Below are 25,179 nucleotides of genomic sequence, written 5' to 3'. Positions count from 1 at the left end.
AAATTGCCCTTGATGTAAAAAAAAGGAATCAATTAGGCTGTATAACAGAACCAAAAAGAAATGTTCTGAAAGAATTAGGGCCGGTGTGGTGAGAGTGGAATTGGATGTTCTTGCGATGAGAACAATGCCAGGAATGAACTAGGTAGGCCCAATGATTTTATGATTTGTCATTCATATAGTCTGAGAATTATCGATGTTTGTATTGGTTAACCATAAGGCATCGTGTAACTCATTTGCACAAGTAATCAGAAACCTCAGTTGAATATAAGACTCCACAACGGCTCTGATACTGCACCATTGAAGCCAGTGGGAGTTTTACTGCTGACTTCAGTGAGGCTGGGGTCATGCCCTGTAGTTGTTTAATTATAAAGGTATTGGATTTAAAATTAATATATAGACTCTCCAATCATTCATTAAAGCCTTTTTCTTCTTAATTAGCAAAATAACTTCTTGTTTCCAGTGATGGGTTTTTTGTTGTTTTTCTCAAACTTGTGGCTCTCTACAGAGTCGACATTCTGCTGTTATGTGCATTTGCTTTTTCAGTTTTAATTTTGTGCCAACAAATAATCGTGTGTAAAGCTTAGACTAAAATCTTCTAAGCCACCCAATGTAATTTCAGATGTACAGTAGACTCAGGTATTTTTGTAAAATCATTTCTTAAGATAGGGCTTATTTGACAGTTTCTGGTCTCAGTCAAACGTCTAAGAGTTTAGTTATTCAGTGAGAACTCACTTCTTCTTCCTTGTTCCGTACCTTATTCCTGGAGTCACCTTTACCATTCTGTAAGGAATCCTTCTGTATTACTGAATGTTTCTCTTCTGTCAGATGATGTTCCTTCACCCAAGGAGCTACAGTTTGTGGAAGTCACCGATGTCAAAATCACCATCATATGGACCCCACCATCGAGCACGGTGTCTGGCTATCGGGTGGAAGTCCTCCCAGTTAACCGCCCTGGTGTACAAGGACAGAAACTGCCTACTACCAGGAATTACTTTGCTGAGGTCACTGACCTTTTACCTGGAACGACCTATCTCTTCAAGGTCTTTGCAGTGCTCCAGGGCCGGGAGAGCAAGCCATTGACTGGAGAGCAAACGACTAGTAAGTGTCTTTCCTTGATGGTTTTTTTTTTTTATGGACTTGGAAGTGACTCTTTTCCCCTCCTTTAGAGTAACATGTAAATACATCACTTAAAGTGAAACAGTTCAATTTAGCCATGCAGCACCCAATAAGCAAAATGATGGGGGCTGAGAATTCAGCTGATCACGTATTGATCTCCTTAATAGATGTATTCTCTTCCAGTGCTTTCTGATAGGGGTTTAACTCTCATGGTGTTTGGAAACAATTTAATGTGGCTGGAGTTCTCTCTTTTTTTCTTTTTTAATTGATTGAGAAGGTATGTGCCCTTCTGGCTCATTGCTAGCAAAGGTCTGAGGCTGTGACTTTTCAAAGGCACCTAAGGGTGAATTTCAATGGGATTTGGGAGCCTAGCTTGCTTAGACTGCGTTTGTACGTCCCAATCTAAATGCTGATTGCTGCACGCTTGGCTTTCATTGACTGCCACAGGAGCTGTGCGTGTATCTCTAAGAACAGGAATCGGCACATAGTTAAAGTGACAATACATCCCAATGTTACCATGTCAGTCCTGGTTCATGATACGATGTCCTGCTACTCCTTTCAGGAGGCATGAATTGCCTCATCAATCAAAACGTTGGGGGTACAAAACGTTTATTCAAGACCTCTGGCTCCCCTGCTAGAAAGTGTTTTTACAGCCCTGTTTCACTGTTGTCACACAGAGCTTTGTTCAAAGTCCACTGAAGTCTGTGGACGTTTTTTGCATTGATTTCAATGGGACTTCGGATCAGGCCCATAGGGAGTGCGTGTTTCCCACTAATCAGTGTTCAAGGTCAAAGCCTCTCATGATTTTGTCAATGACGACAGTACAGTATCCGTGGCCCAGTCAGTGCATTGCAAAACCGCTCCTCTGGCTCCTTGGTGTGAGGAGAAGGGGACTTCCTGGCAGTCCCTCTGTCCCTTGCTTCCCACAACCATAGAGAGGCTGGAAGCAAGCAACTGAAGGATGCAAAGGAAAGAGGTGAAGCTCCGCATCTCTTTGATTTCCCCATCTGTAAAATGGATATAATGATACTGACCTCCTTTGTAAAGTGCTTTGAGATCTACTGATGACAAGCGCTGTGTAACAGCTAGGTATGGCTATTGAAGTGTTTTCCCAACCCAAGGGAAGCCGATCAAAGAACGTCAGAATGTGGCTCTTGTGAGTATTTCACAACCCTGAAAGAGTGGCCACAACAGTGTCCCAGTTTTTGATCCTGAAGTTCCACACAGGGCCAGGCTTTCAAAAGGGCTCAGCTCTCATTGATCTCATATTCTGAACGGTTGTTCTCACTGTTGAAAGTCTGCCCCAGAGTGTCTAAAAGAGAGAAGCAAAAGACGTTTTGATCTTATTTCATTTCCTCAGAAGGAATAAGTTTAGGTGCCCGGACATTTTCAAAAGCATCTACATGACTTAGGAGCACAAATCCCATTGAAAACCCTTTTTGAAAATCCCAACCTGAATTTCCTTTGCTGTTTACCAAAAAAAAAACCTCAAGTGGCCAGATTTTCCCCCAGAGCTCAGCTCCCATTGAGACCTAAAATTTCCAGTGTTTGTTCTCATTGGGGTTTGCCGGGTGCATAGCGCTTCTGAAAATCTGCCCACTTCATGTAGGTGCCTAAATGGGAGCTGAGCTCTTTTGCAAAACTGTCTCCAAATGTTTATTTGGAATGTGAAGCTGAGCCTAGCCATTTGAATAGGCCTGCATAGACCTTGTAACACACATCTGGAATTGTTTTTCATAGGCTGTGATCATCCACTTAACTGCTTTGTCTTAACCACATTGCTAAAAGTATTCAGATGCATTGTGTCCTGTGATTGAAAGTCCTGGGAAAAAGAAATAAGTCAGGTTGCCCAAGACAAACTCTCCAGCAAAAGTCTTCCCATGGTGCAAACTTGCTTCTCCCTTTGTCCTTCCGTTAAACAGTGGCCTACAAATAAGCTATGATCGTGTGTGCTTTTTTTAATCTGTTTTGCATGGGTGGAAGAAGTGATAAAAGCCTAACACAGCTGACCGGTCAAATTCTGTACTGGTATAGGTCTACATACGAGAGAGAGATACAACACTGTCATTTTGTGTGCAGAACAAGCCCGAGTGTCAGTAGAGCTTCAGATCCTCTAAATCGCTGGTTCTCAACGTGAGGATCATTAACAGGCTTGAGGAGGGTCGCAATAACTCTCCCTTTCTTTATGACCATCCTTCTTTTCTTTATAGACAGGGGTGGGGAAGGGAGTTATTTTTTCCCTCCCCAAAATTTTTTGATAAAAATTAAAACACTGAGTGTATGTCTATACTACCCGCTGATTGGCGGGCAGCGATCGATCCAGCAGGGGTCCATTTATCGCGTCTAGTCTAGACGCGATAAATCGACCCCCGAGCGCTCTCCCACCGACTCCTGTACTCCACCGCCACGAGAGGTGCAGGCAGAGTCAACGGGGGAGCAGCAGCAGTCGACTCACCGCAGTGAAGACACCGCGGTGAGTAGGTCTAAATACGTCGACTTGAACTACGGTATTCACGTAGCTGAAGTTGTGTAACTTAGATCAATCCCCCATGCCAGTATAGACCAGGCCTGAGAACCCAAAAACTGACTTTTTTTTTTTTTTTTTTTTTTTTTGGAGGGGTAGGTTCCATTAACCATTTTTTTTCCACAGATTTCCATTTAGTCAAACTATGTTCCATTTTAAAAAAATGTGTAGATGGAACATTTTTTGACTGATGCTAGCTGCAACATGGGATTGTGGCATGGAAAAGTTGAAAACTACTGCACTAAGCAACATAGGGCCAGCTTTTTAAAGGTATTCAGATGCCTAACTCCCATTGGGCTTGCTTTTTCCCAGGACCTTTCCTGGACCTTAATTCCTATAAGTAAGCATTTTGTCAGGGGTTAACAGCTCTGCTGCATTTGTTTTGGTCTGGATCCAGCACACCACCTAAGTACGTACATAACCTTAAGCACATACTTAAAGGTCCTGACATAGCAAAGCACCTAAGGATAAAAAGAATACCAGTATGGAGACACAGGAAACATTCCAAAACCCTTGTATAATTCATATAGGAGAGAGAAGCCTGCATAGGGTTATTTTACAGCATAGTCCCCCGCTTGACTATTTTAGATTAACGTATTCCTCCCCAGAAATGTGGTGGTGTTTTTTAATTAAAATTGGTGCATATGTTTTGGTATTTTTAAAAAATGACACCCAAGATTTTTCAAAAGAAAGCCTAGCTTTAGGCTTAAACCCATGGAAGAACTGTTAATTCACACGTTGCATTTTCTTCTAGAACTTGATGCTCCCACCAACCTAAGGTTTGACAACGTTACTGAGTCTGCAGTGTTAGTGACCTGGACTCCACCGCGTGCTCCGATCACAGGATACCAACTGACTGCAGGTCCCACAAGAGGAGGCCAACAAAAGCAGTACAACGTGGGGCCATCTGCCACCAAATACACACTGAGGAACCTGCAGCCTGGGTCCGAGTACACTGTCTACCTTGTGGCGGTGAAAGGCAACCAGCAAAGCAGCAGAGAAACTGCAATCTTCACTACTCGTAAGCATGATGGGTGCTTATTCATTTACCAATGACACTGTCATCTTCAAAAATGTAGACTGCATTTGAAACCGGCCCCTCTAACTCGTCTTTCAAAATAAGTCCTTTGAAATAATATTTGACTGGAGCTACTCGGGAAATGGTTCCCCCCCGTACTCCATAAGAAATTTAGGCAAAAACCAAAAAATGTTTCATTTCAATGAGAAATTTCTGATGAAATGTTCCAGCTTTTTGTTGAAAAACAAATCTAAAGCTGAAGATTTCCAAAGTGTCAGCTGTCGGCAACCCCAAACACCAGCACATTTCAGGCAAGCATACGTTTTTAGTTTCACCCAATGGATTTTGATTGTTAGTTGGATTTTCAAATTTTGCGGTGAAAACCCAGGGAAAAAAATATCATTAAAAGCTGACATTTCCCATGGAACTGTGCATTTTGATGAAAAAGCCATTTTTCCTCAAAAAGCATTTTCAGACAGTTCTATGTTTGAGCCTTTCTGGTGTGTTAGCTAGTGGTTGAAGAGAATGAGTAGTAGATAAAAGGGCTGTTTCTTCCCAAAGATTTTAGGGTTATGATGAGTTCGTTAAGAACCACTGCATGCTTGTAAAAAGAATAGATAGATTTTGCTATTCAAATAATGATGAAGCTGTGATATAAACAAAAATCAAAACCTCTCATCGATAAGGCTGATAACCACATCCTTTGTTCAATGGAGTGTGTGGGTTTTATATCAGTGTGAAGTTAAGACCAAGCATCCACATTTATCCCTGCTGTAATATTATTGACTTCAGTAAAGTTACACCAGAGATGCACTTGGCCCATAGTGTCTGCCTTAGTGGTGAGGACACTGTGTGGGTCAGATAAAGAAAGCTATTGCCTTTCACATCTACTTGATTGGACTGAGTCCATTCCAGGTTAGGAATGTGTTGTGTAATTGTATACTTTTTAAATTGAATTGACAGTATTTTAAAGAATAAAATGCAAAATCTCAGCCAAAGCTTTTTCTGTGCTAAGTCTGTGAATATATGCTAGGATCAACCAAATTATGAACCCTGAAAACAAATATTGTAAATGGTAACAAACATTGACACCCCTTCCTCCCCCCCCCCCGCCCCTAAACATCACAAAGGGCTACCCACAGAGTTACAGATTTCTGTAACTCTCTGGGTAGCGCTGAGTTTGAACTCCGTTTTTTCTGTTCCTTTCACAGTGCAGTCCATGGGCTCTATCCCTCCCTATAACACAGAAGTGACAGAAACTTCTATTGTTGTTACCTGGACACCTGCGCCAAGGATTGGTTTCAAGGTATTTTCCCACTGAAGCCTTTGGATCTGTTTTGCTCTCTATTGCTTAATTCCATTAGCTGTCACCCAGCTCGGACCAGTTAAGAACGAATGGCCATAGACGATGGTTTGGGGAAAGAAGGGTAGTGACAAATATGGAAGTACTGAGTACAGCAGGGCAGTGCCTTGTGTTCTTAATCTGAAGTGACTATTCAGGGGTTAACATATTTAAGCAAAGGAGGTGATGCTCACACACGCCTGCTCCAAGGCCCATTGAAGTCAATGGGAGTCTTTCACCTGACTTCTGTGGGCTTTGGATCAGGCCCATATTTGGGGCCTCGAGAAGATCGTCCATCACGTGGCACCAGGAGGTTGCACTGTCCCATTCTGCTGCATGATGCTGTGTTCCTTGAGGCATACCCGCCTACAGGGCTATCCATGCCCTCTGTGTTCCAGCATAGGCTAACCTCCCCACAACAAATCAGCTAATCACTTTGGAGGATGTGTCAAGTGTGCTTACAGGCACCTCGATGGCTCATATGGGAGGCTGGAATGCAACCTTCCCCCTTTCTTCTCCTCTACAGCTGGGTGTGCGACCAAGTCAAGGCGGAGAAGCCCCACGGGAGGTGATTTCTGAGTCTGGTAGCATTGTTATCTCTGGCCTGACTCCTGGAGTGGAGTATGTCTACAGCATTTCAGTCCTGATGGACGGTCAGGACAGAGACACGCCGATCATCAAAAGAGTAACGACACGTATGACACATCTGAATATCCCTTTCTTATCTGTAATGCTCTAACTCTACTTTGCTAGGTCGTGGTGTGGTTGAGTGGGTAGGGTACTAGTGGAGGACTTGGGAGGGCTGGATTCTATTTGCAGCTCTGCCACTGCAGGATAGCCTTGGGCAAGTCTCTTTGCCTCAGTTCTTCCCTATATTTAATGAGAATAATGCTAATGATTTTCCTTTATAAAGCACTGTAAGATCTGGGCCTGAATTCAGTTGAGCGCCAAAAGAATTATTATTAGTAGCAGTAGTATTGCTAAACCCCTAAAACAGTGCGCGTGTGTGTCATTTTCTCTCTTCTCAGTCGCAAAGGAGTCTGCTCTCCCTTTGATTCTCAGATGACACTAACATTACTGCATGGGGCAAGTCAGAGTACAGCTCTGAAAAGAAGCTATTTTAGTTATTTCTTAATTTTAAGGGCTTCGGTTGTTTTTGTTTTTCAAATGACTCTTGGGATTGTCAACTCATCATGCACGTGGTTTCTTGTAGCATTGTCCCCACCGACTAACCTGCATCTGGAGCCTAACCCTGACACTGGAATCTTGACCGTCTCCTGGGATAGAAGCACAAGTCCAGGTAATTACATAGCGTCAGAAACGGCTCTGCATTACAAAAGTGTAGATCAAGAATAACTCCACTGATTTACTCTGGATTAACACTAGTGTAACTGATGGCACAGCGATTGTTAACCAGGCACCGATTAAATGTTTAGCTTCCATGTCATCTTTTGGCATATGTTGTTTTCAGTTACATTCAAATATCATCTGATAGAATACAAATGTTCTGCATTCCTGTATGTAAACGGTCTGTAACAGGTCTCTTAAAGCCGTACCTTCCATGTCAAACACTGACATTCCAAAGGGTGATTGAGGTTGCCTTTCAAGCCAGGTAGGATTTGGGGAGTGAGAAGACTGCTCCAGTATCCTTGCTAGTTAACATAGTCTGAAATAAAGAAACAAAGACCAAGAGGGTTTCTGGCAGGAAGGGAAAATGTGGGGTTAGTTCACTGAAAGTGAGTGTGGCATTTTCCAAAGCACCCAACTTTGGCCTAACTCTTCTCCCATTGATGTGGATGGGAGTATTTCCCTTGACTTCAATGGGAACTGGTAGGCCAATGCTAAGTGCCTTTGAAACCCCCCCCTGAGCTGAGAGATGTAACGTTTCCTATTTCTTGTCAGTAGAATTTTGGCTTTGGGCAACTCCTAAGAGTGCATTAGAAACTAGTCATGTGTCTCCTGTTAATGCTCATGGGAGCTGTGCAGCTAAGCCCCCATTGGACACTTCTTTGGAAATGTATCTCATGTGTCAATGCAAAGCGGACCGCTCTTGCGACGAGCAAGCACTTGCATGCCCAATTGAGGTTGACAGGGAGCATCTGTTTAATATCATCTGTATTTTCTCTGAGCGATTGTATCCAAGCCTGGTTTAAATAAATCCACCGCATTGATTCCTGTGATCTATGTATTTCAGGCATCACTGGGTACAGAGTTACCACCGTTCCTACCAATGGGCAGCAGGGTTACACCCTGGAGGAAGTGGTTAGTGCAGAGCAGAATTCCTGCATCTTTGAAAATCTGAGCCCTGGCCTGGAGTACAACGTCAGTGTTTATTCTGTCAAGGACAACAAGGAAAGCATCCCCATCTCCAAAACCATCTCACAAGGTAATGGAAAGATGAGAAGCAGCCTCGGTCACTGTAACAGACCAACCTTGTAAGCAGTCTGGACCTCCCGCTGACACTGGTGGTGGAGGATTTGCAGGCTTAGACCCTAGCAGCAAGTAGTCACTTGCCCTACGCACCAGTGCAGGTGAGTAAGGGGCCCCTTATACCCCCTTACGCATTGGCAGCCCATCCGCAGGGAAAGAGCTGTCTCTGCGGAACTGGTACACTGCCTCACTTGTACAGGTGGGCTGGTGAATGGGCAGGGCCTTGACTCCACCCCATGGTACCCCAGCCAGCAGACCTGCAGCGGTGAAGAAGGGGAAGCCAGGATGTAACGTAGCACTGGTAGGAGCTAGCGGCAGATTACTTCGTGGGTATTTCACGACGTACTGGGATGTCTCCACGTAACCCTCCATTGGTAGTCCCAGAATCACAGTTGTACGATGAACATCTGAATCCCTGAATGATGGGGAGTTTTGCTTTGTGAAGGTTTTGTTTGGCTTTGTTTCCGCTAAGCCATGAAACAGTGCCAGCTTGTGTGTTTGGCAAATGCTTGCTGTTAACCCTGCTTTTCGAATTTCTGTGCTTCGCTGAGTTACCGTGCACTCCTGTGGGTATCTACGGTAGCAGCATTGTATCATTAAAGCCACAACGGCTTTAACCCTGTACCATGCTCTAATGGGGGGGGAAAAAAGCACTAAAATGGCATCCTTTGTGTCTTTTTATATTTTTGAAAGGTGATATAGTAAATGCAGCCCATGAGGATAAATAGTTATTTTACAGAAAATGGACATTTCGCTACACTTTTTTATTCTGTAAAATACTTGTTTTTCATAACAGAGCAAGACATCTTTGCTCAGTTATTAAGCAAACCGGCCTATTGTGCCAGTTCTATCTGATATTTCCTTTTTCCAGCTAATTCATAATGATCCTATCGCAAGTGTAATAAGCCATAGGTCCTTTCTTGCTGAAGGGAGCAGCATCCACAGCTCCCACTGACTTCAGGATTCTGTTCGTAAAGTCCCAGGGCCAGACTTGGAGCTGGTGCAGTTCTGTTGACTTTAAAGGAACAGTGTCTGTTTGTTCCAGCTGAAGAGCTGGTGCCTGTAAGTTAAAGGCAAAGCAAAATCCCTGATTTCTGTTGGGTCTAACATTTGGGAAAGAAAAGCTTTGCTGAAGTGGTAGTGTCCATCGGAAAAAATCCCATAGCCTTGTTAACTCTGCAAACATCTAGGATGCATTTAGAAGGTTATTCAAGTGAATCCTAATTCAGTGGCTTGGTTTGGAGATTGTCAAGTTTGGTTAAGAAACCAAGTCAGTTTCTCTCAGCCACAGCCTGCTCCTAGCATAACATTCAGAGCTGAGTGATGCTGTGAGTGTCATATGGAAAACCCATATCCTAGAAAAGCTCATTTTTAACCACTTACAGTTTTTCTAGGCAAGCTTTCTATTGCTCCCAAGTTTGGGGTTTTTGTTTTAGCACCCGTGCTGCAGCTGTAGCAGACTTTAAGAATACCGGGCCAGAACCTCAGCTGGTGAAAATCATCATGGCTTCTTTCCGGTCAATAAAGATACACTGGTTTACACCAGCTGCCTTCGTTGACTTAAAATAGAACTACAGCAGTTTTCACCAGCTCAGGATCCGGCTCACTCCAGTTATTTCAGCATCCCCAGTGGGTTGATGATTTTATGATCTGAACATTTGAAGCTGGACATAGTAATCTGACTGTTTGTTTGGTTTTTTTTTAAATTCTCAAGGGTCAGTTCTCACTAATCCAGTTTTCTTTTGCTTAAAGATTAACAGGCAAGAGAATTTTTTAAAAAATGCTAAAATTGAGTATTGTGTCTTTTAAGAGAATCCTTTAAAAAACCACCTCAGGGCCCAATTGTCTCAGCCTTACAGTAAGTTCAGTGGGAGTTAGGACCCTAAACTACTTAGGCTTTTGCACATCCCACCAGGCAGAGTCCAGATCTTCAAAGGTGTTTCGGCACCGAACTCCCACTGAAATCCTGCATTCCTGTCAGCTTCTTTCCCTGTGTAATCTGGCCCTCTGTATGTTGCAAGGTGCTATTTCGTGTAAAGAAGAGTGGCACAATTGGGCCCTCAGTAGGAAAATATTGCATATCACCATCATCGCTTGACCGTTTCCTCACTGTGAAGACATGTAACCTGATGAACACTGCCTTATTTTCCCCCCCTCCTCTTTTCTTTTGCCTCTGTGTGTCTTTGCTGTTCCCCTTGGCACTCAGTAGAGGTGCCCCAGCTCACTGACCTAAGCTTTGTTGACATAACTGATACAAGCATCGGCCTGAGGTGGACCCCACTAAACGCCTCCACCATTATTGGTTACCGCATCACGGTAGTTGCGGCAGGAGAAAGTGTCCCTATTTTTGAAGATTTTGTGGACTCCTCAGTAGGATACTACACAGTCACAGGCCTGGAGCCGGGCATTGATTACGACATCAGCGTAATCACACTCATTAATGGCGGAGAGAGCGCCCCTACCACTCTGACACAGCAAACGGGTGAATTTTGAAAACTTCCGTGTTTGTGACCTGGATGGTGTTTCATGCTGTCACTAACTACTAGGGTGACTGGGGCTTTCTCTGAGAAGAATTGAGCCACTCACTGTGATGCGGGGAGGGAAGGACAAGGACCGGCTTCTGTTTTAAATATAGGATGGGAAGGGCTATGCAGTTGGCATTTTTTTAGCCCTGTGCGTGAACTGCATTTTTATATTGCAGATAACTGCAAAGGCAGGGTCTTATTCATGTTGGCTTTTTAGCTTTTCAGGTTTCACTGTTAAACTTGACTTATATGATCCCCAAAATATAATATCCTGAATCACAATCCCCAAAGTGAGATGGGATCCCCCAAAGGGTGGATACAATTCTGGAGACACTCTTTGGTTTAGCCCCTGACACTAAATGACTAAATGGCTAAATGGTCAAGTCATTTGAGCTATTCGTATTTTTTTGGTGGTGGCCCAATTCTTCAATTCTTGCCTTAAAAGATGGAGAAGAAACATCGCTCCCTGAGCACACGTTAGTGACAGGCATGTCCCACTGTCAAGGTTCTCTGTAGTGCATGGGTAGAAGATGAACTGAGAATTAGTTTGTGCATGAAACCCCGGTCACATGTGAATAAGCTGCGGAGGTTCTAAACCCTTAAACACACAAGTAGACATAGAGGCGAAGGGTTTAATGGATCCTCTCCTCCCCTATGTATGCATGTATCAGTTTTGGATTAAATGACTTTTTCATATGTAAACTGCTGTATGGCAACTTAAGCCTCTCTTGGCCACGTCTCTCTAACCCAAGATGCAGCTGCAAGGCCAATATTACAGAAACCTGCCACCTTGTTTTCCAATTATCTCAACAGAATAGATTTAAGTATCAGCGATTTGGCAAGAGGTGAAAGGAGCCTGCCAGTAGCCTGAGTGTTTTTAACTGTAGTGGAACCAAATGTAGCTTAGGAGTATGTTTGCATGGATCTGACACAGTAGCTTCTTTTTTGCATGAGATACATTGTAGATTCCCTGAACGTCCACCTTGGTTAACTCTCACCTTCCAGAAAATGTTAAAACGACAACAACAATATTCTTTGCATGTAGCTGTTCCTGCTCCCACTGATCTGCGCTTCACCAACGTGGGGCCAGATGCTATGCGTGTGACCTGGACTCCTCCAGTATCCATTGAACTGACCAGTTTCCTGGTGCGTTACTCACCTGTGAAGAAAGAGGAAGATGTTGCCGAGCTGACCATTTCACCCTCCGACAACATGGTGGTTTTAACAAGTAAGAGGTTACCTGCGTAGGTCAGCTGGACGTAACGAACTTCTCTACAGCAGCATTGCTCAAGCTGAAGTCCATTGATGGTTGGCGGGTCTGCAGAGCACTTGCTGGTCTGTAGATCAATATGCTGGCTGTGGTCATATGGTATTAGCTCCCTCCCCCTGGTTTGCAGCAGTTACATTGCATTAAAATAGATACAAATACATAAAGTACTTTCCTTAATATTACTCCCCTATGTATTAATGGGAATAGCTGCCACGTGGACATTGAGCAGTCATGAAATGGGGAGACCTGGTTCTCCTGTTTGTGAATTGGAGGTGAGTTGGTCCATGAGTTAATTTCCCAGAAGATGTGGTCCATCCTCTGAACACATTCAGAACCCCAGCTCTCCAGTGAATTTCTTGTTGGAGACCCAGCATAAAGGGAAGGAAAAGCAAGAAATTGATTGGAATAAGTATAATGGACCAGATTCTCTGCTGGTGTAAATTGGCATAGCTTCGTTGATTTCCATAGAGCTATGCTAATTTACACCAGCGAGGGACTTGGTTCATTGTTTTAACAAAGTTAAAGTCCAACCATGTAAACCTTTTCATGCTAAGACAAGGACGATGCTTCATCATACTGGTGGGGGGCAGTTGAACCTGGTTAGGCATTAAGAGTAGGTACATATTGCCTATCTTGTTTGACAAAAAGTCAATGACTGGCAGTGCAGCGGTCTAGATGAAGACACAAAGGATCAAAATAAGCAAAAGGTCCCCTTTGAGTCTTTAGATTTTGGAAAGGAAAATAAATGCTCTAGCTGAAATTTCAGCAGTACAGTGTAACTGGTCTCTTGCATTTCTCACAAGCATATAATTAATTTGCTCATCTTGATACAAAAGTTGAGTTTTGTTGGGAGGACTTTCCCTAGAAACTGGACATGTTGGTTGAGGGAGAGACAGCACCTGCTTTAAAAATAAAGGACCACATTGTTAGCTGGCGTAAATGAAAATCGCTTCCCTGAAAGTCAGTGGTGCTACATCAGTTTACATCAGCTGAGGATCTGGCCCTGTGTATCACTAAATGCTCAGAGCTAGGAGGCCTGTATGGAAAACTAATCCCTGCTGCCAAACCCATCTAAATAATGTCCTTGGCAAATAACAATAAAAAAAGGAACCCGCCAACACTTGTTGCAGGCTAAAACTTCCATGAAACAAAAGGCCATTCCCATGGCAGAGACTGTTGAAGCGTCAGCTGGATTCAGATGTCTAGCTATCCATGGGGCTCAGGTTTTGCCCAGGCTAATCAAAAACCGGTCGCTCCACATACTGAGCCGTGTCAGCTAGAATTTGCTGAGGTTTTTCAGTTGCTCTGAGAGTCTGACAATTGCGAATGTGTGGTTTAATCCTTCAGGTCTCCTGCCTGGCACTGAATATCTGGTGAGCGTCTACAGCGTCTATGAGCAGCATGAAAGCACCCCTCTGACTGGTGTGCAGAAAACAGGTATGTGGATACCTGCTTGGAAAATGTCCATTTGCTTCTATCCCTCCTGTTAACCACTCACGGATAGGACAACGCTGATCACTGGGGGGACATAAAAGCCTTTAAGATTTTGCTCTCCTTGACATGTATTGTTATATTGTTGGAGAATTGCACAAAAGATTTTAAGGGAGTGATGCAGAGAGACAGCTTGGGAAGTGCTGAGCAAAATGGTCAAAGGGCCGGATCGTCCATTGGTTTTAATTAAAAGGTGTATAACTGACTTCAATGGGGCTATGCTAATTTACATCCACTGAGGGTTTGGCCCAATAAAAGACCAGTGTTCAGTCCCCCCAAGAGGTGTCCAAACACGTCACGTTCAGGTCCATCCACTGTATCCCTCTGACATTTTACAACCATGTATCAGAAGTATTCTGATGTTTTTGTACTTTGGCTTTGTCTGTTCTCTGAAACCAGGGCTGGGTGTTTTTGTTTTGGCAAACATTTAAAATTGTCAAATACCTCAAGTTCAGAGGACTCCAAATGTGGACTGAACTTGCAATGAGATTCCATTTTTTGCAACTATGTTCCTGTGGGGTTTTTTACACCACTGTATGACCCGGATCATTACATATTTATAGGTTCAGTGGTGAACAGTGTTTGGCAGGAGTGCAAGCAGGATTCTGAAATCCCACCGTGGGGTGGGGTTGGGGAAATCCCTCATCATTTCAAAATAAATGTATCTGTTATTCAAATAAACTGAACCTCCCTTTTCTTGGGGATCCTCCCGCCCCAACCAGGTCTTGATTCTCCAAGTGGCATTGACTTTTCGGATATAACTGCCAACTCTTTCACTGTGCACTGGATTGCTCCTCGTGCCACCATCACGGGCTACAAAATTCGCCACCATCTGGAACACAGCGGCACCAGGCCCAGGGAAGACCGTGTCCCACCTTCTCGGAATTCCATCACCCTCACTAACCTGGCTCCAGGGTCAGAGTACGTGGTCAGCATTATTGCTGTCAACGGCAGAGAGGAGAGCTTGCCCTTGGTTGGCCAGCAAACAACAGGTCAGTTTGGAAACAAGCCAGAAAAATGTACATTGAAATTCTCCTGCCCCATCTCGACAAGTTGTTAAACTGAATCCTTGCGGCTGGCTGGCGAGTAAGTGAACTACTGACAGCAGAGCAGAAAGTTGGCTAGAGGAGAAGGGGCTTGACTCAAAGGCCTCTGAGTTCAGTGGACAGACTCCCACTGATTCCCATGAGCTTAGGATCAGGCCCAAAGCACAGAAAATCTATCTGCTAAGGAGACAAGGCATTTTATCATACAAAGGAGTTTCTGAAGAGGTTAAGTGTTAATTCAGATAGCCCGGGCCAATGTCCATTGTGCACATTCTTTTGTTTTAAATGACGTTGGGTGGGCCTGCCTCAGGGCATCACACTACCAAAGCAAAGGTAAAACCCAGGGAGCTGCTGGTTGGCTCCTGGGCTGGTAGATCCCATGAGGATTGAGGTCTTTCTTCTTGCCCTCCAATGGCAAACATCAAAGCCCTCCCACTGAGGGGAGTAGCCTTCAGAAATGAGTTCTCTGGGCAATTTCCCTCTCCCCTAGGATTTTCTGCAGGAGGGACACATTTAGGGCTCAATCTAGTGGCCACAGAAGCCAATAACAATCTTTCCATAGCCATTGGATTCAGGCTTTTAGCCAGATATGACACCTAGAGACCTGACTGCAAACTGTGGGCGATTGGAAAGACTTGTTAGTAGCAGCAGCCTCCAGTGTAAGCGGAGTAACAGGAGCCTGGGGAGCGTCAAATGTTTTTTTTAATTTTCTTTCTTAACCCTCACCTCTTTTCTAGTTTCCGACGTTCCAAGGGACCTGGAAGTTACTGCCACTAGCCCCACCAGCCTGGTGATTTCCTGGGATGCTCCTGCAGTTACTGTTAGATACTATAGGATAACCTACGGTGAAACAGGTCAGTGTGTTCTAATATTACCACTTCTCCAAGAGCTCCCCATGGACACCGAGTGCGACGCTTTAAGCTCGGGCCATTTAAAACCTGCAGCAAATAGTGAAGGCAAATGTGATCGATGATTGGAGCATGCAGCATGCTCTCAGAACTCAGTGTGCTTATGGATATGCACTGAGAGAAGATTACCAATAAGTAAACATAATGGCTGAACTTTAAAGGTGGGGCAAATCATCTTTGCCTACCACATCCAGAAACTCCATTCATTTCAGAGGGAGTTCCATGGGCCTCTCGTTTGCCTCTTGGTTTGGGGTGAAAAAGGCTTTTCCAACTTATTATGGGTTGACCCAAATCTCGTTAAAATCAATGGGAGTCTTCCGCTGACTTCAGCTCAGTGGGTTTTGGGTCACCCCTTGCTTTTTTGTTTAAAACATGAGTAATTATCAGCATTTTCATCAGATTTGCTTTCTTACCTGCCCTCCCAGGTGGCAATAGCCCTGTCCAGGAGTTTACTGTGCCTGGCACCATGTCCACTGCCACCATCAACGACCTTAAGCCCGCAGCAGACTATACCATCACAGTGTATGCAGTGACGGGCCGTGGAGACAGCCCCGCCAGCAGCAAGCCGGTCACGGTCAAGTACAAAACAGGTGAGACACATGGACAGTGCTGCTAGCTTCTGGTTTATCTCATAATTGTCCTCCGTTTCAGTGGGCTTTGGTGGAGTTACACCCCAGATGGATTTGGCCCATCGTGTTCATAAAGTTACAAAATGGGATGGCGGCTTTTGGAGAAAGGAGTTTAGAATACGACTAAACAAACTTACCAGAGTTGTGGACTTGTTGTTGGGGGGAACCACTTAACATCCATCTTTGTTGGCGTGAGCATACCAAGCAAAGGCTGGCTCCTTGCACATGGGGTGTCAAACCACTTGACTGTAGGATGTAGGATGACTATTCTGTCTGCATCTTATCTCTGGCATTTTTAATGCACTGTAGCATGTAGGTACTCTCTGACCCTAATAGAAACTACCCTTGATGAGCTCTCTGGGACAGGGACTGTCTTCTTGATGGCTCAAACCCTATACAAACAACTAACTCCCATTGAAACCGAGGGAAAATCTCTTTAATGGCCCTTTTAAAAGACTTCCACTGCCATTAATGGGTATTGGATGTAGTGAGCTAAGTACTATGGGCCTGATATGTGATTCTTGATTGGGACCCTAGTCAGATTGTACACTGCTTCGAACGGGGACTGTCGACTGTTCTGTCTGTACAATGGGCTTCCATTGTTGGTTGACCTTTAGGCACCACTGTAATAAATGTGATCAATAATAATACGTGCTCTGATGGTACAAACAGTAAGTCAGAGCAGCGTGAGTTTTCCATTAAAGAAACAGTAACAGTCTAAGAGAAAAAGCAGAAGAAGTTGCAGGTGGGAGTTGCAGTGGGCCCTACAGACATGGGATACAGTGAGGAAAGGAGACTTCCTGCATTGCAGATGCTCACCGGGCTTATTTTTCGATGTGCAGAGATTGACACGCCATCCCAGATGCAAGTGACCGATGTTCAGGATAGCAGCATCAGTGTCAGATGGCTGCCTTCGACTTCTCCGGTCACGGGTTACCGAGTGACAAGCGTCCCCAAGGATGGCCATGGGCCCATGAAAACAAAAACTGTCCCTGCGGGTGAGTACGTCTTCACATCCCTAGGGATGTCGCTGCAGTTGCCTGGAGTCCATTGGCACCACTTCTTAAAACCCCTAGGGGAGTCACTTGAGGGTGGCCTGGGGCAAATTTCCCTCTCTGGGACTGAGCATGTTGTCTTAAGGGCTCTTCTGGTGACTTTGCATTTTGCCCTCTGGAAAATTTCAGTCTGTTTTACCAGCTGCACTGAGATTAGCTCTCAAGGCTGTTTGCTGCTGCAGTCAGGTTAATATTCAATCTTATTCCAAAAAGTAGTGAAGATCTGGCTGCATTAGTTTTGTTTCTCTAATGTCAAGAGACTGATTACAGGGCTCCAGCAGCCTCAAGGGGCCTCTGAGTGGATATGAATGACAGTAACACTCACTTGAAGGGCTCTTTGCGGAGCAGGCTGAAGGAGCCCTGGTATACGAGTCAGGCCAGGTACGGACAATCTAGTCAGACTCTGCTGACGTTTGGCATCCCAGCAGGTCTTAGGCCACAGTTCAGTACCCTTGCTCAGTACTGCAGCAAGGCAAATTCACCAAAGTTTGGTCCAGCTTTAAAAATAAGGCCCCCGAGTCAAAGCATGCAGTCAGAATTCCCCATGGGAATGAATGGGTAGCTGCTTGGCTGTGTTACCCCCCTGCTTCCTCCCACCTCCCCAAGTTCTGCAGTGAGCTCTGCCCATTCCGTGCAAGGGACTAGGCCAGGAAGCTGGAAAAAGATGAAAAGGTTGGCGAGCCATCGAAAACCCTGCCCGAGCTCTGTGGGTTCTTAGCAGACACCCAGAGAGGCTGCAGAGTTCCCACTGTGCTCAGCAAAGGCAGCAGGTATGCCATGTGACCATTAGTGACTGCATCTCTCTGCCCTCTCCAGTAGAATTCCCAGACGGAGCCACGCTGACTAGTCCCTGGTTTTTACATGGCGAATAGTGTGGGGCACATCAATCCTTCAGTGAAATTCCTTTTCCTGGCCCCTCCTGCTTTTCCCAAGCAACCCACACAGACTTTCTGCAGAGATGGGCAGGAGACAATCTGCGTAGCCACTTTTACCTCTACACGGCCACCACACACAGCTTTGACTATGCCTTTGCTCCCTTCTCTGCCACCTGGCACCAAGGGACTGATTTCAATGAGAGTTTGGTGCCTAAATACGTTTGAAGATCTAGGCTTAAGACACAAAACAAATATAAGGTGCCACAAGTACTCCTTTTTGCGAATACAGACCAACACGGCTGCTACTCTGGAAAAAAAATCATCTCTCTATTCCAAATTATCCCGGTGTTGTCTTTTCCTTGCAGATCAAACCCAAACTACCATCGAGGGCCTGCAGCCCACAGTCGAGTATGTGGTTAGTGTCTATGCTCAGAGTCAAAATGGAGAGAGCCTTCCTCTGGTTGAGACCGCCGTTACCAGTACGTATTTAATTTCACAGAAAAAAACAAAACAACCACCAGATCTACCTCTAGTATCTTCTGCTATGTAAATCCACTGTGCACAACTGGGAACTCCGGGGGGCATCTAGATCCTAAAGAAGGACAAGCGCCCCTCTCGTCAAGAAGTAGCTAGCTGGATCTGCTGCCAAAATATGCAATCCCCCAAAATGCTGCCAAAATATGCAATTCCCCCGCAATGCCAATGCTTTTATTTTCTTTCACTAAAAACAGCCTAAGCAAAATCATTTTTCTTTTTTTTGTTGGTCTGTTTGCCTTCAGCGAATCTTTGAAAAATGTTTTGCATAGACCTCATTTCTAGAGCTGGAGGGCAAAGGTGGTTTTAGAGGGCTAGATTTTGACTTAGAGCATTTGCCTATGCAAGGGACTAAGAACCCGCTTGACACCCTTATGTAGACCACTAGACCTTGGGACCAGGTATGCAAAAGCAAGCAGGACTTGCATACCCAATTGCTCACTCCCAAGAGCAGCTAGGTGGGCAATGGGCGGAGTCTTGGCCCATCTGTCTGTGTGCTGACCTGCTGGTATAGGACAGTGACCGAGTACGACTTGGGGCGCAAGGAGAAAGCAGGGAAGAACCTGTCACTTAGAGGGGTGTTTCTAATGCACAGTGTCTCCCAGGGCTACTCCTAGTGCATCATGGTTTATGAACCTGTCCTTGCTCAGGCCTGTCTGTAAAGCCACAGTCTAACCCAAATAATGATAAAAGTATGGTAAGCAGAACAGGCATTTTCTGGAAGTATTGCATAGGATTATTGCACAAGCTGCATCAGTCTGAAGCCAAAAGTTTCCTATAAAATCACCTTTGCTAACCTTAAAGCATAGGAAATGCAGGTCTATAGGGCTAACATCACAGTGCAGAAAAATGACTCTGTGAATCATTATGAAGGTTAATTCATATCTGATGATTATGGGCCCAATCCTCAGCAGGTGTAAATGGGGATTGCTCCACAGAAGTCATCACCGGAGCTGTGCGTATTTACCCTGCCTTACGATCTTGCACTCAAGTGTAATCTAATGAGAGGACGACAATGAGTGGCTCTAATTTGTGGGTATATTTGTGAGATAATTGTGTGTGTGTATATGGGCATCCCATGCACACTTGTTACACAGCCAAAGGTTTTTATTGATTCAGAATATAATCTACATAGTCACTTGCTATCATTACAAATGGTTTAATTGGATGTTAATTTATGAAAGAAAATCGCGGGACTGATGCTCCTCGGCCTTGTACGGTTACTTACACTAGTGAAGAGTGAGCGCAACGTGGGTGTGAAAGGCTAACTAAATCAGAATGGTGGGGCCTCATTTCAATGCACACCAAGGCTCCTTACCTCACTGTGCCAGTGTAAAGGAGACTCTTAGTGTGTGTGAATTACATTTCTGACACTTTAAGGCCTTTCCATATGAGCTGAGTGGCGTAAAGGGGCCTTAGTGTAAATGAGAATCAGACACATGGTGGGGTGAAATATTGGCCTTATTCAAGTCAATGGCAAAACTCCTATGGACTTCAGTGGGGCTGGCATTGCGTTTTACGCTCACGATGCAGAGGTGTAAAGATCTGTGCAAGGCAGGGGAGAATTGGGCACCTGCAAACCTGAAGACTGCTTTGCCTGTAATCAGAATGCTTTTTTCCCCCCCTCCCCACACCCTGCTTTTATCACATAACCTCTTACCATTAATTTGCCTAACAGACATTGACCGCCCTAAAGGACTGACATTCACTGAGGTGGATGTCGATTCCATCAAAATTGCTTGGGAAAGCCCCCAGGGGCAAGTCACCAGCTATAGGGTGACCTACTCAAGCCCTGAGGATGGAATCCATGAGCTAGTGCCCGCCCCCGACGGTGAAGACGACACTGCCGAGCTGCATGGCCTCAGGCCCGGTTCTGAGTACACTGTCAGCATCGTTGCCTTGCACAATGACCTGGAGAGCCAGCCCCTGATCGGGACCCAGTCCACAGGTACACCTCTGTCTACACCGCCCAGCAGGCCATAGCAACAGTGGCATAAGCCCTGGTGGGTCCAGAGTCCTTCTGTGTGCAGTTGGTGCCCAACTGAGGGAGAACGTCCGTAGAAGCCTGGGGGACATTTGCTACTGAGAGGGGGCTTAGTGTGGTTGGAGAGGTGGATGATGTTTGAAGATTATTAGGTATTTATCAGGTTTCAGAGTAGCAGCTGTGGTAGTCTGTCTTCGCAAAAAGAAAAGGAGGACTTGTGGCACCTTAGAGACTAACCCATTTATTTGAGCGTAAGCTTTCGTGAGCTACAGCTCACTTCATCGGATGCATGGTATTTATTAAGTAAACCTCTGGAAGGTGAGAGTTCCTAAAATGGTCAGCTGCTGAGGATAGCAGGGTTAGGGCCACATCACAGACACTGCAGAGTAGGTGTCTTCCATCGCCTTTTAGCCCCTGTCCCTACCAATCCTAGTGCAATTCTGGGGGTGATCTGGTCCCCAGCACACATTAGAGCAGCCTAGCCTGAGCAGACAGTAACAGTCCTCAAGAAGCCATCCCAGGAGCATATCACACACTAGCCACACCCCCTCCTCTCTTTGGATGCCCAGGATGGCAGTGGCAGGACCAGGGACAGATGCTATCAAGGGCAAAAAGGGTGGTGTCCTGTCCCTTTTGTGCTGCCAGGGCAGCACAGAAGGAATGGATTGGAGGCTAGGACCCATCCTTTAAACGTACATATTCTTTCAGGACAGTCCCTGCTATACCTATAGGCCACTTAACCCTTTTGTACCACAAGTGCATCCCAATCCTTCTTTGGCATTGCTCTGAAGGAAAGAGCACAGTGCTCTGTATGCTCACAGCCTGCCCCCAGCTTGTCATTTACACCTTTCCCACAACAGGGTAAGGGTAGGCTCTCTTCCAAAGAGTGCCTCCCGGACGTAACCATCAGGCCCTCGTTTCAAGGGTACAGCAGGAGAGATAAGACTGTTCAAGCATCTGATGCCTGACATGGAGTCCGTGAAAAGTTCCTTCAAGACAGGTCTAGACACACTCTGGCTCTGGATATTGCAGGTTCTCTTGTTTGCTGCCTCACAGCTACAGGTGTGCTTCATTGACAACACACACGTTGGTATGATACACTCTTTCACAGGAGCATGGCCGTCCTGCTAGAGACCACATCAGAGCCAGATCCTGCTAGTTCCATTAATTAAACTTTTTATGAACCATCCTCCTCCTCTACGAAATAAGAGAAACGTGCACACACGCACATACACACAAAACAATTACCATTTCTTCCTCTATTGATTTAGAATTTTCCGCTTGCTAAATAATTCCCAATTCACACCAGTGGTTGTATAAATTTCAACTGGGTCTTAGCTCAAGAACTGGGGACTGGAACGATTATGGGAGCTCTGTCTGCTACCAGAAATCTGAAATCTACTGCAGAGTTTCCCATGTTGCTATCAGGACTTGGCTGGCACTTTACCATCGATACCTCCATTAATTTGCAAATGAAAAGCTGACACTAAAATTCCCTGAGTGCAGGGAGGATTATGGATCTTAATTTACAGATTAATATAAAAAAGAAATTTAACTATCCTAAGTGCTAGAACGATTGAAACCTGTTTATACCTGTCATCAATGCAAACAGTAGGTCTTAAACCACTGTCTGGGTTTACTCTTTTGGGACCCTTTTACAAAACTATTGGAGTTCTGTTGATTTTCATGGGCTTTGAATGAGGCCCTCTTTCAGTAAGCAAGGGAGAATTCCATTGTATCTACATGCTGTAAAATCAGAGTGCTTTGCAGCCCCGTGGTAATGGTGGGCATGATGGTAAGCTATATATTTGTTCTGTTATAGACCAAGAATGACAACTAATAAGACAATCAATATGTCCCATGATGCTTCTTTTCTTTAGTTTATAGGAACCAAATGACTTCTTCTAAAACGTTCTTTATTCAAGCATTGAGTATATCAGCTCTGGAAGATATCCTATGTAAACAGCATTATGGCTTTCACAGCCCTGATTCCCCACTGCCTTGTGTAGTCATCTACACCTGTCTAGGTGGCTGTCAAATGCTCCCATTTGGGCTTGGCAGTATTTTTACATCCTCTCTGTACTCACTGGGCTGCCTTCTCCACTCTTGTGCCCTTGTACATCCGGAGTAACTCTGTAGAGATCAGTGGAGTTAGACCAGCTGCAAGGCAGTGGTGAAACTGACCTGAAATACCCTGTTGGGGGCATGAAGAGTAGAAAAAGGTAGAAAAGGAACGGACATAGAGACTGACCTACTGAATGTAAGCACCACCCTAGCCAGCTTTTCATAGCACTGCCGCAGAGCTTCTCTGCTCTTTTGAGCTGCCCTTTCCATTTCTGTTGGACTACCCAGATCCACCCATTTCTGTTGGACTACCCAGATCCACCCATTTCTGGAGAGAAGTAGCATCACAGATTTGGAAATCCAAGTCTGATCCTTGAACACCTTAGCTCCTAGGTATTATGGTGACGGGATGCAATAGCTACCCAAGATAGACCATTACCCTAGGCCCTCGCTTGTGTATTTCACACCTAGGATTATTTCATGCTCATGACTGATAAATGCCATCTTGACTGGTGCCATGTTCTTCCAAACTAATGGTCGTCTAATTACAATTTTCACAGCGATTCCTCCTCCAACAAACCTGCAGTTTGTTCAGGTAACTCCAACCAGCCTGAAAGTCAACTGGAATGCGCCCAACGTTCGTCTCACTGGCTACAGAGTGCGAGTGAATCCCAAGGAAAAGATGGGGCCGATGAAGGAAATCAACCTCTCCCCAGACAGCACGTCTGCTGTCGTGTCAGGATTAATGGTGATTTTTTGACATTTCATTTTAACGGGTGCAGCATGGGAGGGGAGATGTTGGATTTCTTATGCAATTCAAAAATGCTTTGGGCTGGAACCGCCGTGGGGGTAAATCATCATAGCTCCTGCCGATCTGGCCTTTGTTTTAAGTCTGGTTAGCTGTGGAGCATAGTCCCTTGGCTCTCAATAGTTAAGACAGTGGATCTGTTTGCTTAAACTGCAGTCTCCCTGTCCCCTCTTCACTCTGCCCCTTCCAGTAAAGCCTGGGGACTTCTCAGGCAAATATGCTTCTGTCATACACAAGCTACTGGGCTCGTTACCAGAGGAATGGTGAAATTCTCTGGCCTGTGTTATGCAGGAGGTCAGACTAGAGGATCTAATGGTCCCTTCTGGCCTTAGACTCAGTGAATCTATTTATCATTTTTTTGGAAGCTCCTGAATAATTTGCAAAAATTAAACTTTTCATTAAATCCATTTTCAAACCTGAACTGGGCCAGCTCCAGCCGCTCTAAACTGAATTAGTTCCAGAGGAGTCAAGGGCTGATGATCTGACTCCTTTAGACTGCGATCTGGAACCTCCATTGACATTTTTCCTCAAAGCAGAGCACTCTTTGGCAGTGCAATGTTTCTGTCTACATTAGGTAGCTCAGGACATAAATTCCCTTCCTTTCTGGAGTCCTAAGCTTTCTGTCCCCCAAACCTCCGTGTTGTTCAGGTTTCCACTGTAATTTCTTCTGCTTTCCTGTGACTGCTCACTGCCACTGTTATAGATCCGGCAATGCTGCAAGCGGAGAATTGCACACCTTTTCTTTAGCCAGCTATCTGGCCAGTAGATACTAAGCACTGCTGGCTAACATTCATGAAGGATCTTGGGTTCCTAGTACTGGCTGCCCTTGCTCTACCAGGCTTCCCACTTCCATTTTTTTCATGTATTTATTTCAAATACATTTTCAAAGTTAAGGTTTCAAGCAGTCACTAATAACAGTTTCAGCCTAAATGTGGTTTGCTTGGGAAAAAAAACAAGGGCCTGATTCTCTTCTGACTTGCATCTGTGTTATACCAAAGTAACACCATCGACTTGAACTGAGTTATGCTGGTTTAACGGAGATGAAAATCAGGTCTCACTTTTTTATTTTTGCATTTAACTGGAAGTAAGTCTAACCCTCCTCGTGATCTTGAGCTCACTTAATTTCTATTTTTTTTTTTTTAAAAGTTTCATGTTTAAATAGGACATCCATGGAGACTAACCAATGTGAATCTACTAACTTTTGGATAAGCTCATGCTTGTTTCCCTGTGTCCCAGCTTTACCGGCTTTTCTGAAGATCAGACAGTCCATGTAGCTCCCTTATCACTGTATAACTTTGTTATTTCTAGGTGGCAACCAAGTATGAAGTCAGTGTGTATGCTCTGAAGGACTCTCTGACTAGCCGGCCAGCCCATGGTGTGGTCACCACCCTCGAGAGTAAGCAATCATACTTTACTAATAGCAGCAGGTGCTATGCATGGAGTCAATGGGCTAAGTCCTGCATAAGGACCTAGCAGAAACAACTGAGTGAAGACATCAGCATGTGGCCCTTTGAAAATAGTTGATGAATGTCAAAGATTCTGCTAGGGGAATTTTTCTTG

The 25,179-nt window shown here is 44.9% G+C and overlaps 1 protein-coding gene across 6 annotated transcripts in view; it reads left to right on the top strand.

Moving 5' to 3' along the window:
* The window catches only part of FN1 (fibronectin 1), a 67,408-nt gene that overhangs the window by 30,470 nt on the left and 11,759 nt on the right, over nt 1-25,179 (top strand). For 3 of the 6 annotated variants that reach the window (XM_073306736.1, XM_073306737.1, XM_073306735.1), the window contains 17 exons: nt 826-1,098; nt 4,395-4,661; nt 5,870-5,964; nt 6,527-6,695; nt 7,214-7,300; nt 8,195-8,386; nt 10,640-10,912; nt 12,001-12,183; nt 13,573-13,662; nt 14,439-14,708; nt 15,500-15,616; nt 16,096-16,260; nt 17,142-17,297; nt 18,595-18,708; nt 20,442-20,711; nt 23,372-23,559; nt 24,928-25,015. In XM_073306736.1, the coding sequence (XP_073162837.1) occupies nt 826-1,098; nt 4,395-4,661; nt 5,870-5,964; nt 6,527-6,695; nt 7,214-7,300; nt 8,195-8,386; nt 10,640-10,912; nt 12,001-12,183; nt 13,573-13,662; nt 14,439-14,708; nt 15,500-15,616; nt 16,096-16,260; nt 17,142-17,297; nt 18,595-18,708; nt 20,442-20,711; nt 23,372-23,559; nt 24,928-25,015 (2,997 nt within the window). The remainder of the gene's footprint in view (nt 1-825; nt 1,099-4,394; nt 4,662-5,869; nt 5,965-6,526; nt 6,696-7,213; nt 7,301-8,194; nt 8,387-10,639; nt 10,913-12,000; nt 12,184-13,572; nt 13,663-14,438; nt 14,709-15,499; nt 15,617-16,095; nt 16,261-17,141; nt 17,298-18,594; nt 18,709-20,441; nt 20,712-23,371; nt 23,560-24,927; nt 25,016-25,179) is intronic. The other 3 variants (XM_073306739.1, XM_073306740.1, XM_073306741.1) reach the window with 3 other exon arrangements.

Source organism: Lepidochelys kempii, chromosome 11, assembly GCF_965140265.1.
Source record: "Lepidochelys kempii isolate rLepKem1 chromosome 11, rLepKem1.hap2, whole genome shotgun sequence".
Lineage (NCBI taxonomy): Eukaryota > Metazoa > Chordata > Testudines > Cheloniidae > Lepidochelys > Lepidochelys kempii.
This window is presented reverse-complemented; position numbering and strand designations above follow the sequence as displayed.